General features: G+C 39.3%; 1 protein-coding gene across 4 annotated transcripts in view; it reads left to right on the plus strand.

Annotated features, from left to right (window-relative positions):
• NMBR (neuromedin B receptor) overlaps nt 1-10,839 on the plus strand; it is a 33,001-nt gene extending 22,162 nt beyond the window's left edge. For 3 of the 4 annotated variants that reach the window (XM_030022057.1, XM_030022056.1, XM_030022055.1), the window contains 2 exons: nt 6,877-7,225; nt 9,589-10,839. In XM_030022057.1, coding sequence (XP_029877917.1) covers nt 6,899-7,225; nt 9,589-9,990 — 729 coding nt within the window. In that variant the 5' untranslated portion in view covers nt 6,877-6,898 and the 3' untranslated portion in view covers nt 9,991-10,839. Of the gene's footprint in view, nt 1-3,242; nt 3,340-6,876; nt 7,226-9,588 lie in introns of those variants that run through there. The other variant, XM_030022058.1, reaches the window with a different exon arrangement.
• Nucleotides 10,840-17,769: the final 6,930 nt, after the last annotated feature.

Genomic DNA, 17,769 nt, shown 5'->3' on the forward strand with positions numbered 1-17,769 from the left:
AGTGATGGAGTGGAGCCTTCTAGGTGATAATACTGGAGCAAATAAATGAAGTTGAGGCTTTTTGGATTTAGAAATTAGAGATTTGGGGTCTAGATTCTCAAATGGTAAAATCTAAGTCTGTTCCAGATACATTAATAGAGGTTTGGTTATTTAATTCTTCCTGGCTTGTAACATTTCTAAAAATCATCTGACCATGTAATGTTCTCCTCAATAGTTATGTTATCTGCCATGGCATGTACTATTGCTAATTCATCAAGGAAATGGGAGGAATTGTTCTGCAACAGCAACAATTTTATAAAGGTAAACTGGCACTCAGCATATTTTACAGTTGGGATTTCTGCTTCCAGGCACTTTAGTTCCTGTAACTGACATTTTTATTGACCTTCTGCTCCAGCACTGATGATTTTATGAGATCTTCTTCATTCAAGTATGTTTGGATATAATTGCTGGGAGATATGCAGTAAGCATATGGTGGATATACAGAGAAACATGCATCTCTGTCTCAGCGATCTAAAGGCAGGGATATCAACGCGATGTGGATCAAGCCCATTTGGGGAAATGTTTCTCTTTCCTCAAACTCCTTTGATCCTTCAAGATTCAGAATATAAACTTTGAAAGAATAGGATATGGTTAGGTGTGTTTTTCTAAGATCTTTTTTCTTACAACAGGATTATACTGAGGAAGAAGTAATATGACTAAATGGAGAGCAGAGCACTAGGGGACAAAGCCAAACAGTACATAAGCTTGTCTAGGCTACACATTGCATTGCCTAACCTCTAACCTAGGTGTTGACTTTCACTTTCTCCTTTCCACCTCGCCTGACCAGAATCCAAAATCCAGAATTCCAAATTAGTGTTGGAATGAGGGAAATGCTCCAGCAAGGCAATAAAAGCCAAGAGAATACACGTGCTCAGCTGCCTTGTAATTCCCAGTGGGAGATGTTACATCCAGGGGTTTGTATGATGCAGCCTGCTAAGAATAAGGTTCTCTCCTCATTAATGAAATGTTAATTTTGAGCCACTGTCTAGCAGACCTGGGCCATGACTCCTGGACACCCTGGCTGAATGAATGCTCCATTTTGTTCTTGGAGAAGCAGGTACTGGAGCTGCCTTTGCCTGGCTGTTTTGTGAAGGCTGATGACTTCAGTGCACTCCAGCCATTACTTAAATACAACTTTGAGATCAGGCTCCTCAGCTTTGCTGTGCTTAGTTTCAGGGTCCTAATGAAGCCTAGATGCAAACTGAGTAGGTCTGAACAGGGGAGATCCCGGCATGCACAGCAGGGGAAATACAGCTACTTGCTTAATTTAAAAGTCAAGAAAGAAGGGACACAGCAGGCCAAGGTAGGCCAGCCATTGCACGAGGCTTCTGGTGTTCTTGGGACCAGGCACCTGAAAGTGTGTGGTTTTTTGCTATGTACATAATGTTCATATGCCCATATATATGTGTGTATATTTAAAAAAAATATATATGCACAAAAACATATTAAACAGTGCCAAAACATAGGCCTGAGCACTGAAAGTCAACCACTTGTCAAACTGTTGTTAGAGCAGTCCATGGTGTGGTTTTGACCTGGGTCAATCAATATACTCCTGAACAATTTCTAGGCATGATTCAGGATTAAACAGAAGCCCAGGGGCCATTACCAACAGAAGTGTAAACTGCCTATTTTGTTTGGAAATGGTGGTCTCGTATTAGGACATGAAAGAGTTTAATGGAATGGTCATGGGTGTCCAGCCAATGCTACTTTGCCTCCAGGCCGAAGAACGGAATAGAGAAGTAGAACTTAAAAGCCAGATTGCAGGCAGTTAGCTAGCATTGCAAGATTTGTACGAGCTTGTAGGAAATATAGTTAGCTAATGTGAGGTGAATGGTGAGAGAAAGAAGCAGCAAGAGAAATAAAAATGAACAGGAAAGAGAAAATTTCTTCTCTGAAACACTGGGTGTACAGGACAGGTAATGTATTTCATGCGGGGAAAAAAAACATCCTGAGACACTTATGTTTTGATTCTTTTTGTGGTGGAGAAATCATCATTCAAAAGACCAAATCAGACTTTTTTGTTGAAGCATTATTGATGGTTGTTGGCTCAATGGAGCATATTTCTATAGAGTGGAAAACTTTTTCCACTTAGGAAAATCTTAGGATTTTCTCCCTGAGGAACACAGAACACATGCCATTGACATTCATTTTAATTGTGTTTACACATGGTCTGCTAGGCTTCATTTCAAATACTGTTCATTATGTTCAGCTATCAGACCTCTGAGACGCTCATTCCTGGTGAATGCAATTCTCTGCACTTAAGAGAGAAGAACAGCACAAAAATATTGGGACTAACTATAAAAAAAGTCAAGAAATCTACTTTAAATTGCAAGAATTTATAAGAATGAAATAGAATAAATGTGAATCTCAGACTGTTTGTGTGTTGTGAAAGAAATTCCCACAACCCTGGACATCAGATTATTCCACATTGTTCTCAGCTAGATAAATTGTTCTTCTCTTAATGATTCAACTGGAGTTGAGTCAACAGAACTGCCCATACAAGGAAAAGGGATTTGGTCCCATCCAAAATTTCATTCTACTTTAATAGAGTGGACTACAACTGGACACGATAATTAGTATTTTTAACAAATATTGACATGTTTCCTATTCAGGTGTATTTATATTGTTTTATATTGTTAGGCTAAATGCTGTCTTTTTGTCTTTGAAATCTTCATGCAATGGCACAGTAAAATGCTAACATATAAATGTTTTTGATAAATGGCTCTAGTTTGCAGGAAATGCAGTGCTATGACACAGCAACATCACTTAAAACAGAAGCTTTATAATAAGGCCAATGATACCAATCCTTCCAGCTCCAGGATTAAAATGCAAATTATATCAAAGTAGTATGGATCTGCCCTGCCTGAATTAGGTTTCTGCTTGGTTTATGACACTTCATTATTATATTTATTTATTTATTTGCATTGTGATGGCATGTAGGAAACTAGGTGATAAATTAGGGTCCTATTTGTGGTAGATGCTATATGAGCAGGAACAAGAAGAAAGTCCTTGACCTGACGGGTTTTTAATAGAGACAACAGAAGACACAGAAACAAAAGGGCAAGGAGGTATTAAGGCAATTCTGGTTAGAATGGCTGTAATCATAGTCCAGTGGCTGCCTAAGTATTGTCTTGTTTTTGTTTTTCTTTTTAACTTGTTTTTGAAGGTCATCACAACAAAGTACTCTTGAAAAAGAGGTAGCACTGCAATGGAGGGACAGCTTACAACTAATCATGGAGCAGCTTCTTTTGAAGTCAAGTGTGTGGGAGGGGAATAGCATTTTGGATGCAACAGAGACAGGTATAGAGCTTTCCATTCTAATTAAGAGCTGAGAAATACCTTTACGAAGGCCTATGAAAACAGAGATGGTGAGAAGTGGAGAAACTATACTGGAGTTTAGAAGGTAGCAACATGTTATAACTCTGGAGGAAGAGGATATTCCTTTTTTCATCAATTTTTTTGGGTTGTGTAGAAGGGAGGAAATTGTTTTATAATGAAAATACACTATACAAACAAAACCAGTCTGCAGAATGGACAAGTTTGTCCTTGTGTCTGTTGGCAGAAACCACAGCTCCAAAAAAAGAAAACTTATAAAGTATTTCCTGAGTTGGGGTGCCTTTGTCAGCAGTGATAATTATAGAGAATGTGGGAAGACAGAATTTACATGAAGGCTTTTAATTAAAAGCAAATGCATATTTGTAATTATTTCCTGAACTTCATGGCAACCTGTAATTTTCTTTTTTCATCCGTGAAGTAAAGGAAAAGATGAATTTGGCTTACTAATTTGACTAAATAATTTGCACCCTTCCTCTGATTTACCAGTGTTGTTTTATTGATAGAAAATATGCACTTTGTAATTTGAATGGCTGGGGGTATGTTTTAGCCTTACACTGGTTTTATACAAAGGAAGAGGCTGGGTGTTCATTTTGGGAACACTTCTAATTTCACTCAGTTCACATTCGATTTTTTTCTGTGACCTGTCTCTTTCTTCTCTATATCTTTTCAGAGATATAAACAAGATGACAGATTTCGTAAAGCACTTAGTGCCTTTTCCTTCCCATTGACACTGAGTACTGTGCAGGGCTGAGTCCTAGGAAAAAGAGTGCCATCTTGTAGTCAGCTGAAGGAGCAAGTAGAATTTTGATAGGATTAAAGAAGAAGTTTTCTGGGCTGAATCCAGCTGTTTTTGTAAAAAAGGGCACTCTGCTCCAGTGCCTTCCAAGTCAGTCGTAGCTCAGGGGAAAGCATGGTATTTGCTGGAACAGCAATATATGCCAAGACACAAATATATGCCACATCTTCTGCTAATGTAAAGGCTTCTGAAAAGGTCTCCCATTTAGATATTAACCAGACGAAATGCTGCTAAAACAATTGATTGTGACATGGTCATTTTCTTAGGTCATAGGTCTGTGGTCAAAACAGTTTGAACCACTGCAATGGGAAAAGAGAGGAAAAAAAAATATCTGTAGTACAAAACACGATTTTTATCCAGTGTCCTCCCTACCTCCCCTAGTCTCCAAACCAGCTCCTCCCCAGCAACGTAAAGTTTTAAAGAAATGAGCAGATGCAAGGACTTGATGTCACCTCAGTTGAATGAAATGAAATGAATTAGGTCTGCCGTTATGTAATGAAATCAAGGCAGACAACAATAGGAAGCAAATTATTGAATAATAAGCTCACAGTTTGTGCTGGGGAGCATTCACACTTTGTGCAGAAGCTTCTATCCTTCCTATGGCAGTATAAAGGATTTCTTTACACCTTGGTGTCCACAGTTCCTCACTGTGTGTTAGAAGAAATGGTAAATATAAGTTAACAGAGGCAGTATACCGAGTTTTATTTTCTACTCCATGATATGGGTGAAGACACAGTAAAAATCCTCTCTCTGAATTCAGAGAACATACGCATTATTTTTAATTATTTAGTGATAAGACAATTTATCACAGTCCTGAGAAAGAGGACTTCAAGGCACATTTTGACTCAAATATTCTCTGAAGGAAAAGTTTGCTAGGGTACCAAGACAGTACTCTGCTCCAGACATTTTCATGGCGTAGCCAATTGCACTGTTGGTTGCCAGCAAACTCACAAGTTGCTGCATGGGGGTATAGCTGTTACCCGCAGTTCCTCAAACATCTGCTCAAGGTGTTGAGGGGCTCTGAAGTACCGGTCAGGACCTGCAAACCAGCCATAAAGGGTATTTGGGATCACGACTCCATTTCTCAGCATTCCCTTCAGCAACTATGTTATTTTTAGCCAAAACCTAGACCTTGGTATGTATTTAGACACCTGTTCATACCCATTCATATTTATATTTGTATATGCATGTATATGTATCTACATGCATGGATCAGGAGTTTTATCAGCAAGTAGACATCTAAGTTACAGTTCTTTTCACTCTCAGCTCATTGTATAGCTAACAGAGAAAAATAAGCACCTCAGAGGTGCCTAAAACCTAAAATGTGAATCACTCTTTGAAAGTACATCTCCACTGACCAGAAAGACCTTAAGATGAATAAAATTATGTACCTGGAGTATGAATCTCTCCTGACTTCCTTCTTCCTGTTAAACTTTTCTTTAGATATTAAACAAAAATAATTTTTCCATTTCTCAAAACTTGTGCAATTTCAGAAAAAACCCCCATCCCAAATCAATTCAAAACTAGAAACAAAAAATTGAATCCACACAAAACCCCCCAACCTTCCAAATTATCACAGCTTAGGCAAACTGAAATGCTTTGTTTAATGTTCAGTTTTTAATAAAAGCATCAAAATATAATTTACTTACATTTTTAAAAAAATCCTTTTCAAAATAAGTTAAAAATCTAAACAAAACATTATGGTATCCTTGAAATATTTTTCTCAAAGTATATTTGGCCTTTTAAAACTGACCTTTTATTGTGGAAAGTTTCACTTTTTTTCACCTCCTGCAACATTTTTTTTTTTTAATAAAAGAATTCCTGACCAGAGTTTACTTTATTAATTTATTTTACTTTGCTGTAGTGTGATATTTCCATTCTCTGCAAGGCTCCCTGTTTTCATTGTAATGTTTATGAAATTATCAATTCTGCAAAGGTTTATATGTAATCATATATTATGAGACAGTTTCCCAAAACGCGGTATAGAGCAGCAGCTTCCAACTATCGATGTGGAAATGTCTACTTTATTTAAGAGTTTAATACTTCTGCACAGGCCGTTGGGAGACATTCCTGCCTGACTTTATGAAGATGTGTATATTCCAGGTGTTACAGTCGGGACAGTATATCTGTATGTAGAAAGGTGCTGGGGTGGAAAGGCAAGAGCCACCACAGCAGCGGTTGTTGCTGGTCTGGCAAGAGGTGGTTAATGCTGATTATTGCCCTGTGCTCCCGGGGGGGGCTGGTGGAGTCTGAGAGTGGGAAAGCCGTGGTGGTGGTGGGCAGGGGGGAGTCCTGGGCTGCGGGAGCCGAGGAAGGAAGCAAACTCTAGTGTGCATGAGTTGGTACGAGAGTGAGGTGGAAGTATGGAGGTAGGATGTGTATCTGGGGATTTGCTGCGGGGATTTGGAGAGAGAAAGAGTAGAGCCATGGCTGCTTCTGTGCTTTCACCAGGCTGGCACAGAATGGGCACCTACAGCCACAGGTTGTACCCAGGGCTCCTTTTGCCACCTCTAATGGCTATGTATACAGATGAAGCTAGAGATTTAGAGAATACAAATTTAAGAAAGGTTACAAACCCCTTGACATTTCAAATAAGAACAAAATATGACATTATTTTAATCAAAGGTATGAAGTGGCCTTATGCATCACATGTTGAATTTGAAAAGATACCTTTTGATTTGCATCTGCATTTTGATCAATTTCAGGTACAAAGCAATTGTAAATCCCATGGACATCCAGACCTCCAGTGCAGTGTTATGGACCTGTCTTAAAGCCATTGCCATCTGGGTAATCTCCATGCTCCTAGCAGTTCCTGAAGCAGTGTTCTCTGAACTGGCCCACATCAATGACACGGATAATGCCACTTTCACAGCATGCATACCATACCCCATGACGGACGACATGCACCCGAAGATCCATTCTGTGCTGATTTTCCTTGTGTATTTCCTTATCCCTCTTGCCATCATTAGTATCTACTACTATCATATTGCAAAGAGCTTAATAAAAAGTGCTCACAACATCCCGGGAGAATACAGTGAGCATTGCAAAAGGCAGGTAAGCAATTTGCTTTTTACATCCCAATGAAAGATTTGTGTGCTGTATACACTTATAAATCAAGGTACAGGGACTGTAACATCCAAATTGTTGGATTTTGCAGAGGATTAGTTCAGTTTCCACATGCATGAACTAAGCCGAGGATTATCTGAAAAATCTCCTTGTTTTCACAATTACTCAGTATTAAGCCCACTATGTAAATGAATACGAGCAAGGAAAAATATAAATTCAATGCCATCAATGCGTATTCCTAACAAGAAATGGGGTTGGTATATGTGTATGTAAGTGTTGTTACTGTAACTGTTACTTGTGGTCTTACTGAGGAACAACATTATTGTAGTTAATTCTAGTGGCTTCACCCGTCCCTATAGGCAGCTATTTTGGGAAGAAATCTTACATGAACTTTTTGAGAATTGTCCCTGTTTTATTTGTGCTTGGAGATGAAAAAACTGACATAGGCAGGGAAATTTTTTCTTAGGGGATCTAAGGTTCTTCTCAGATCAAGGAGTGCTGAAAACATGAACTCAGAGAATTAACTGTTTCTTTTTTGGCTTTCTCAGTAGATCTTTCTTGGATACAATCATGAACTCACACTTTTCTAATACCCTTTCTATTATAGATGCTATAAAACTTTTAGTATAGGTTCTGTATGCCTTTGAGACAAAGCATTTTAAAATACTGGACAAAGCCATTTTCCCTGTAAAGGCACAGGAAGCAATAAGATAGCAACAGGCTGTTCATTAGCAGGAACATTTACATATAGAAACAACAGCTTTTGCGGTGAAAGTGCCTCAACCACTTTACACAAGCATTAGTATTGACAGAGAAAAATACTTATGCTCATCAAAACAATTTGGAAGGGTTTTGTCTGCCAATATTTTAGAAAATACTTTTATACTCACTGAAATATCCTTGCATAAATAGCATGCACATATTCTTTTAAAAAGAAAGACCACATTCCCTCATGTCCTTTTTGCTCAGCATTTCATTTCTAGTCTAGCCTGTTTCTTGTCAAAAATGCATACATATTAGCACTTCGTGTATTATTTTCCTGTGAAATATAGAGAGCCTTTTGGCTGAACCCTCAGGATGGAAACAATATTTAATTTATATCACATTTCTGAACCCACATGTATTTTCAAAGTAAGAACGTATTTTTTTCATTGTACTTAGTTTTTTTCTTTTTGTTAATCTATGAAGCTCAGAAGAATGGAAAATTCCAGTGTACTTACATATCTCCCAGCAAGAGGAAGTATATTCAGACTATTGCTATCAATCACGTTTCTTTAGGCCATAGCACAAAAGTGTAATATTCACACTATAGGTCTGCACCTTTTAGTCTGCCTTTGCAATCTGTCTGAGTGCAAATCCTACCAAATTGGAATGTTAGTTTTCCCATCTTTTGTGAATTCCCCACTGGTTTTGGTTTAGATAGAGCCAAGAAAACTACTTACAGATTTATTTCACAGATTTTGAAACCCTGTTAGAATCAATTCACTTCATTTTTTTCAGAAAATTGAGCAAAGCCAGACAACTTTCCTGCCTTTACAAAACTTTGGTACCTGACACACATAATAAATCTTTTGGGAGGAATATGTAGAACATTTGTGCCTCCCTTTGGTGCCTTCTACCTAGCCAGTTTCTCTCCCTCTCTCAGTTTGGAACCACTCTGTAGCCTCAGACTTTTCAGCCACTCTCAATATCTACATGGTAATCCATTATACATTAGCACTGCAATTAAGGTACATTTCTTTCATGTCATTACTGAAGATTAACTGAACCTTTCACTTTAACCCTGGAATTAAGATGCTTCAGACTATGCAATGCAGTGGTTTGTCTAGGAGAGAGGTGTGCAAGCCGAGGCATTTTGGGCAAAATAATGGGGTGTAAGTAACATTGTATAGCTAACACCCTAGCAATGTCACTACATTTCACTCATAATGTCTCTAGATTTCAAAGTCAACAGTTTCTAAATAGCTTTCTAACTAAAGCTAAGTTTCAAGCCAAGCACTGAGATCTCATTAGAAAAGGCAATGTTTCATGACATCCTTTGGTGTGTGCTTTCAGACTAAAAGCCAGCGTTTACTTGGGTCATGAATCAGTCTTGCTGCATATGTCACATAGAAAGAGCAACCTTCTGTAACTGCAAACAGCTAGGATCTTTCACTGAAAGTAAACTGAAAGTGGGAAAGTAAATGAGATAGAAAAAGTAATTCAGCCCCTGTAGGAAGCATTTTTACTGGCCTTACTTATGATAGTTGTTAAAGATAATATAAAGCAAAATGCTATATGTTTTAATTAAATCTGTTATGTGGAGTAGTTCTGTTTGTTGTTGCTCATTTGGATTCTCTTCACCTTTTTAGATGGAAACTCGGAAACGTCTGGCAAAAATTGTTCTAGTTTTTGTTGGCTTCTTTGCTATCTGCTGGTTTCCTAACCACGTGCTATACATGTACCGATCTTTTAATTACAATGAGATTGATCCATCAACAGGACATATGGTTGTTACCTTAGTGGCCCGAGTGCTAAGCTTCTGCAACTCTTGTGTCAACCCATTTGCACTGTATTTTCTCAGTGAGAGTTTTAGAAGGCATTTCAACAACCAGCTTCGCTGCAGGAGGAAAGCTCAGCAAGAGAGATCTGCCAGCTACTTGCGCAATTCTTCTGCCATTCAAATGACTTCCCTGAAAAGCAATACCAGGAACACAGTGACTAGCATGACACAACTGAATGGGCACAACTTGAAACAAGATGTGTCATTATGATTTAATAGGTGTAGTTTTTGACCATGGAACAAATTTGAACTTTTTCTTCGCAGTTTGTAACTCACTTTTGGCTCTCATATGCTTAGACCGTCCGAGTCCCCAGAACAGAGGATCTATTAAAGTCTGGCCAAGGTTATTTCACACCTAGTCTTTCTTTTAGATAGAAGTGAAGAGTATGTTTTATTGAGAAAACAAAACTGACTGGCTTCATATTGTACTTTAAAGTAGCTGCTAATACATGTTTAACATATAAGAAAGCAAAACAATAGTGTGAATATTAGTATAGCTGATCTAATATTGCTTTAAAAAGTATAGATTTTCTGATCTGAAAAATATGTATTTTTAACTGAATATTGATCCAGGCTTATGTCTTACTCTAATAGATTTTGCATGGTTTTAGCTGTGCTGTTGTACAAACATTGTTTATTAAGACTGGTGGGCATTTTTTGACCAATTAAGGAACAATTGCAATGCATAGATTCTAGTTTCAGATAAAAAAATATTCAAGTATCGAGTGCCAGATCTTTACCTCATTTAAATCTGCCTTGGTTTTTCACTTTGGCAGACATACATGATGAGAATTTACTTTTTGGGGCTTCTGTCTGCTGTTGAGGTCAGAAGTTTATCTGCTACAATTACATTCTTTTTGTGATTAACCTCTCAAAAGAAAAATGTGTGCAACGTGCAGGTTTTCTAGAACTCAGTGTCTGAAAGCTCATTTCTCTGATTTGTTAAGTCTGTAACATCATTGGTTTAGAGTATCTACATGCTTTATATTTGCTACTACTAACTGATCCTGCTGATACCAGTACACAGCTAAGAACACTAAGTGTAGTGGGATGGCTGAACATTCAAAGAGGTAAAGTTCTGAGTGTTTTTTTTCAGAGAGGGTCTGTGGCAAGGCTCCATACAGCTCAGAGCAGTCTCAGAGTGCAGAACTCAGGTTACTACTGACAAAACCAAACTGAAGGATGCCCTGCAGGAACACACCTAACATACTCTGATCACTAATGATCATCCAGCCCATGGGACCAGACATGTTCTAGTCTGAAATAACCCCCAAGTGATGAAACATGGGTAGTTGGCATTGGTTGCTCAGTACCAGCTGTTTGCTGTCTCGATCTATTCTTGCACATACTGTTTACCAGTCTAAACAAAGCCCAAGTACTGTTGAAAATCTCAGGTTTAAAAGACAGTGTTTCTTTTCCTGAAGGCCCTCGTGCAGAAATAGTCAATGCACTTCTGAAAATCCTGGTTGGGCTGCCTAAAAGTAGGATTTTAAAATGTTTTTTGTGAGTCACCCCAGTGCCATGGAGAGTCCACAGGTCTTTGTCAGTATTCCAAGGAGGACATTTTCAACGTACATGGTCAGTGCAGAGCTAGGATTAAAAAAGCAGGGAATGGTGGGTAAGGCTGTAGTTACCAATTACCATCCTGCTCAGAATAAATTTGCTAGGAGGGCTTAGGGCTCTTACTTTTCATTCACAGTCCTCTGCTGGGGATACCTTCTTATGCAAGGCTTGCAAAGCTGCCCTTCAGACCACAAGAAAGCAAGCAGTTCAGCTTTAAAACACCTCTCTCTTTTGACTCTTTTTTTTTTCTTTTTAAAAATCAGTTCACATGTCAACACAGGTAGTCAAATAGACACAATGACTGAAGCTCGTTGCTGCAAAAACCCATGTAAGGCTACCCATATAAAAGTTTCTAACCTGTCTCAGGGCTGCACCAGCTCTTGCTGAGAGAGCTGATGGGGTCAGAGCTGATTCCCCCCCTTATATGGCTGCATGCTGTCAGACTAATAACCATTCTGCAAGCCAGGTGAGAGGTTAGCTGGGGCAGGGTCTGTTTCAGGTCTGAGCTCCAGAGAGGAGATTCTCACAATGTCCTTGTTAGGAGAAGGGGCAGTAATGGCAGACAACGGCACCTTGTGGAAGCAGTTTGTTATGGCCAGTTCATAAGACAAATGCAATTTTAAATAGCTTTTTCTTTCAAATGGGGTGGAACTGCTCCAACACAGATCTGTCTCTGTCACAACACTGTAGGCTGTACTTCTGCAGTGAATTCTCTAAGGTGAATACTAGAAAGTACACTAGAAATTCAGATTGGATTTCAGAATTAGTTGCTAGTCTTATAATTTCAAAAGCTGAAGTGCTAATGCAGTGTAGCAGCTTACAGTTCTTTTTGTCCTTATGAATGCACTTGCTGTTATTTAGTTCTATTTGTAACTCTGTGGAACCAGCTGAAGTTCAAAATTTCTTTCCCAATTCCCCTGCCTTCAAGGCTAGTTATACCTCTACCTCAATTTTTAAAGCAACAAGAAGGTATAGGTATATTGATGCAATCTGTAAATGATTTTAGCTAATTGCCTGAAAAATAATCCCCAATTGTTAGCACTCAACAGGGAAAGTAACAGATTGAAGGTCTGACTGTCACCCAGTGTGGTCCAGCTGGTGAGACCTATAGTATGTAATGTAGTTAAAGTCATGTGCAGCATTCAAATGAGAAAACTTATGAAGTTCAGTGTAGACCAGCTCCATACTGCCTGCCCTAGCCATACTGCCTGCCCCATGGCTTCAGTGGCTCCTTGGAAGACTTTACACGAAGGAGCAGATTGACACGAACTTGTAAATATGTCTGTAATAGTTTAGGAAATTGTCACCCATAGCTGCCTAACACTGCCACATCCTCCTTTTTTCTCCATTTCACCTCTTCTGTCTCTCCATGCCTTAATTCCGTGTGAGCCCACATGTTCTCAGAACTCCTCTTTAATTTTATGCCAGTAATTCTTCCTGGATGCCAGCCAGAGTTTTGGATTCCTCTGTTCTGATCAGTCTTGAATCATTTTCACTCACAGATATTTTACACCCACAAAACACAAAAGCTTAAAGTCTTCCTTTCTCAATTCTCAATGGCGATCATTGACTGTGATCAAGTTTCCCTTTTATTTCTGCACTTTTTTTCTGGTTCCCTGCTTCTCATTTTGTTTGGCAATCTCTCTACACAGCATAACATTTCATAGGACTCCTAAATCCATTGTGTTTTTTATTTCCTGAAGGCATTTTTCTGATGTGGACTTTACCAGATGATACAGGTACCCTACTGGAAAAATAATAATCTAATTTATAGTAGATTTGTTGCTTGTGTTTGATTCATACTCTTCACTCAATGTCTTAAATTGCTGTGTGTGGTATGGACAACACGAGTCTGCCTTCTGGCAGAACTGCAAGCTACAGCCTGTTCTTTTCTGCTGTGCTGGGAAGGTATTCCCAGGTAGACTGTAACTCCTTCTTGTCAGGAAATCAGCACAATTTTCGTTCATTATTTCCCAGGCCTAATACTCAAAGCCTGTTTTGAGTAAGTAACCTAACTTGTATATGCCTCCTCTCAAATTCTTGTAGCATGGTGTGTGTGTGGAATTAGTTAATCTGTCTGGAGCTTTACTAGGTGTATTGCTAACCCAATATGCACATTTTGGAAGTGTCTGTTACTGTGCTTTAGTACACATTGTATACAAGTACATCTGTATGTATGATGCTATTTCCAGACAACACTGCTTGCTAACAATTAAAAAAATGATTGTAGACTGGATTATGTGAAGTATTTTCTTCTAACTGTAGTCAAAGAAACAAAGGAAATCTGTAAATGAGATCATGTCAGCTTTTTGGGTACTACATTGAGATCTACACCAAAACAGTTGTTAAAATACCATCTGATTCTTTTTTTCTGTTATGAAAACTTTCTTATTTCAGAAACATTGGTTCTTTTCTATCTTCCTCTCCTGAGTATTGAATTGGTTTCTTTCAAAAATATTTTTGCAATGATTGAGAAAACTTTCATCCCTTCTTACAGTCTTTGAAAAATGAGAGAATAGAGGTAATTACTGTTTCCGCTATGTAAGAATTTTTTTTTTTTTTCTAGACTAGAGCTGGTACAAAATAAGTCTGATAGCATCTTGTCACCCCACCCTGCCTATAACAGAAACATTACAATTCTGAATCCTGAAATGCCTGTATGGTTGAATTCTCAACAGACCTGAGCTGCCTTATTTAGCATTACACTGTGAAGTGATAATTATCTTCAACAAAACCACTTTGGTTACAGTACAGAAAAATGTCTTTACTTTTTGCAACACACCTGCCCCTTAGATATTTTTCTTCCCTCAGTCAAAACAGATTAACAGAAATATAAGCCAGGAAGAGTCAATTTGGGAGTAGGAGAGAAAAAGGCTTTCTTATAATTTAAACAGACTCATATGAAGTTGAAGATTTGCTGTGTTGATTTCCAGTACCATTTCTTTCTTCATGTATTTCTAAAATAAGAGTCTGTTGCACGATAGTCAGCGTCTCAATGACATCACAACTTAACCTCACAAAATCACTGGATGGCTTTGAAAAATCCACCTACATGTTTGTAGTACTTGTAACAATCACAGGGCTCTACATAGATGCTCAGTGTTACCTGCTACTGGCTTCTTCCCTCTTTCTGGCACCGTGATAAGTCTTCTCATTCTCCTGCCTGCGAAAGGCTAGAGGGGTCCCATCTGCTGTGCCAGAAGTGGGTATGGGAGGAGGAAGAATGAGAACAAGAGTAGACCAAAGAGATATGTCTTCAAATGGTCTTTGCTGGCTCAAAGATTACCAGCATGACTGCATTTTGGCAAGAACAGCCTGAAAGCATAAAACTTTTAATAGGTTAGGGGTCCCTTGGGATCTGGATGAGAGAGAAAGACATCTGAAAATGTGCATGCTATAGCTCAAGAGCTGTAGCTTCCCAAAGAAATAGAAAGTTTTATACTTCAAGCTATGGAAATATACAGCTAAGGTAGAAACAAGTACAGTTCACAAGTACCTTCAGACACTACTGGGATTGGTCCTGGTCCAGTGGAGTGAAGGGGGAAGTCTGACTGAAGAACTTGACTCCATGTTTTACATTACAGCACATTTTGCAACTGCTAAACTGACAGGTCGGCACCAAAAGTATATTGCTTAGCCAGATCTGGTTTTGATTTCTGATTTGATTTAGACGACTGTCTAATTCAGTTTTGACACGTTGCTTTAATTTTTACTTGTTTCTGACTCCCCATTCTACTGCTATCTTGGTGATTAGCAAGAATGCAAAAGAATTCTGATAGCTTTCAATGAACATCTGTTAATGAGTTTTATGGCCTAAGTCAATAAGAAAATGGCAATATACTGGAGCGAAAATTTTTTTTTCTTTTCTTTTTCTTTTAAGGGGTATAGTTGATGATGTTCAGTGTATAAGGTAAATTAAAGCAGTATTACAACATGGTACACTTAGTAAATTTCTATAGCATTGATTTTGAACAGAAGAAGTGTAATATATGGCCATACTTAACTAATCTGGTGAGCTGTTTTTAATCTGTCAGGAGTGGGATTTTATTACTTCATTCTTTAAACAAGGGGAGTCATTCGTGAGTCAGAAGCTCTGTGTCATTCCTGGCTCAATGCACTATGGATTCGCCTTGTAGTGCATTTTTGATTCAGAAAAGACGTTTCTATCAAGTGAACACAAGAAGATATTAATGCTGTCTCTCTCCCAAGAGGGATGGTACTGCAGCTGAGCTGTTTTTAACCCTTCATGGTTCTGAGCTGCTCCATGAACCAGTGTGTATTACTGCTGCCCAGTGCCTGTAGACTGCTTTTCCCATGCATCTCCAGCAGTCTACCTCCAGCACATGCACTGTGTGGAGATGGGCTGCAACTTTCTGCCTTAGTGCCCATAAAGCTGGAGGGTCCCATGTACATGGCATCCAAGACAAGATATCCTTGCTGACATTAACAATTTTGCAAGACCTTGCTCTATAGCAGACAGCACCTCCAGCATATAGCAGACAGCCACTCCATACAGTACCATTAGTACTTACCTGCCTGTCACATAAGATCTTTCTCATTTCAGTCTTCAGCATCTTCTCATTTCATGGACAAGGCATGTAGCAGCCAGCTTCTCACAGTGCCTGGGAATTGGAAAGGCAGAACAGGAAAAGGAGGAAAGGGAGGTATTTCAGCTATATCCTATACCTGCTTGTCCCCTCCCTATGTGCATAACGGGAAATCAGCTCCACCACAGGTGAACACCTTTGGAAAGCTAGGTGTGCTTGTTGTAGCTGACCGTTGTCCATCTGAACTACTAACAAAAATGTCATATATATTTTAGGCATAAAAGGTGAGTGCCTGAGAGCACCCTGTGGCTTCTCTCCATGCATGGCGACTGTCACTCCTCTCACTGCAAACCTCAGACTTACATGAAACCTATAAGTACATCCCAAGATTTGTCTCCTGTTGCTGAAACTCTGCAGCACCTGGCCTGGACAACTAGCTGTTGCCTGAGTGCCATGACTGTTGTCGTCAGAGCACCTCTATTCCCAGCGGCACATACTGTCTCTTGGTCTTTTTGCAGCACTCTGCACAGCCCTTTGCCCCAGCTGAGCTGGGGAGTGCATTCCAGCCTTAAGTTATGCATAGCCCTGGACTTTATATATTCTGAGATGTGAGACTCTGGAGTTATACTTAAAGCTAAGGATAGATGATCTCAACAGTGAAATAAAATCAATACAATCTAAAAGAACTGCCAGTTCTAAAATGACAAAGTACCCTTACCTTCGAGCATCCCAACATCTGAAACTAAATGCTGCCAAGCCCCCATCAGCTTTGCCAGTCTAAGAGCAAAGTTACCTGATTTCTGTAACAGTGCACACATTTCAGAAAAGCACAGCAGATCTTTGGGTGGGCTCATGAGTCTACAGCAGCTTCTCCGATCTGATCCTGTAGCTGTGGAGAACGGAGCTGTCAGCAGCAGGGGAAGTATCCATAGAAGAGAATGCCAGCAATGGCAAATAGCTTTTACTATGCACCAGCCTCAGTTAAATGCTTCTCCCATGTCTAGACGCTGTTTGCTTTAATTTTCTCTCTGGGCAAAGACAGATGTATTCGCCATGTTTCACCATTAACACTTTCCTATAGATTCAGCGAAGAAAACCCAGGGACTGTACCAGTACTCCACTCAGTGGAGGAATGACACTGTTCTAAACCTCCTTTGTACCCCCAGGAGCCGTATGGGTTCCTGAGCCTCAGTGTAACATTATATCCCTGGTTGTGCTAATAGCCTGGCTCAGCTGCTGGACCTGAGCACTGACAAAGAACGAAAAGCTAAAATCACTGGTGCCTCTCACTTGTCTTTTGCGTGAGACATCATTAAGGTTGTCTAGGACCACAAACTCTTCCACTCCCACAGGACTTCTCTTTATTCATTGCACGGGGCAGGAGCTAAAGGTAGCAAGGGTCACTGTAAATCCAGCATTTCCTAATTTTGGAGATCTTTGCTTTGCTACTTCAATAATGACCTTTGACTATGATTTTCTTGAATGTTCTTCATCATGTTTACAAAGCAAGAATGGTTTTATGGGTTTAGCCTTCATTGAAACAAAAGTGGCTGGGTCACCTTGACAGCTTGTATCACAAGAAGTCAGGCTACATTTTCCAGCATATTGGCCAATACTAACAACAGGCTCAAGAACACATTTCAATTAAACATCAAAGCTTCAAATCAGCTTATACCTGGGCAGGATTTAGCAGCATCTGACCAGAAAAGCTACTAATAAAGACTTATGTCTGAATAATATTATTAAAACCTGAGCAGGTGCAAGTTCACGGTTTGGCTCTTTTGCCCACAAAACCAGACAATACATGTGGAGGAGAGGAAATGGTCCTTTTACACAGTATGTACAGGAGGGCCAGTGTGCTGATGATCACATCCTGCGAG

This window comes from Aquila chrysaetos, chromosome 8 (assembly GCF_900496995.4).
Source record: "Aquila chrysaetos chrysaetos chromosome 8, bAquChr1.4, whole genome shotgun sequence".
In the NCBI taxonomy this organism is placed as follows: Eukaryota; Metazoa; Chordata; class Aves; order Accipitriformes; family Accipitridae; genus Aquila; species Aquila chrysaetos.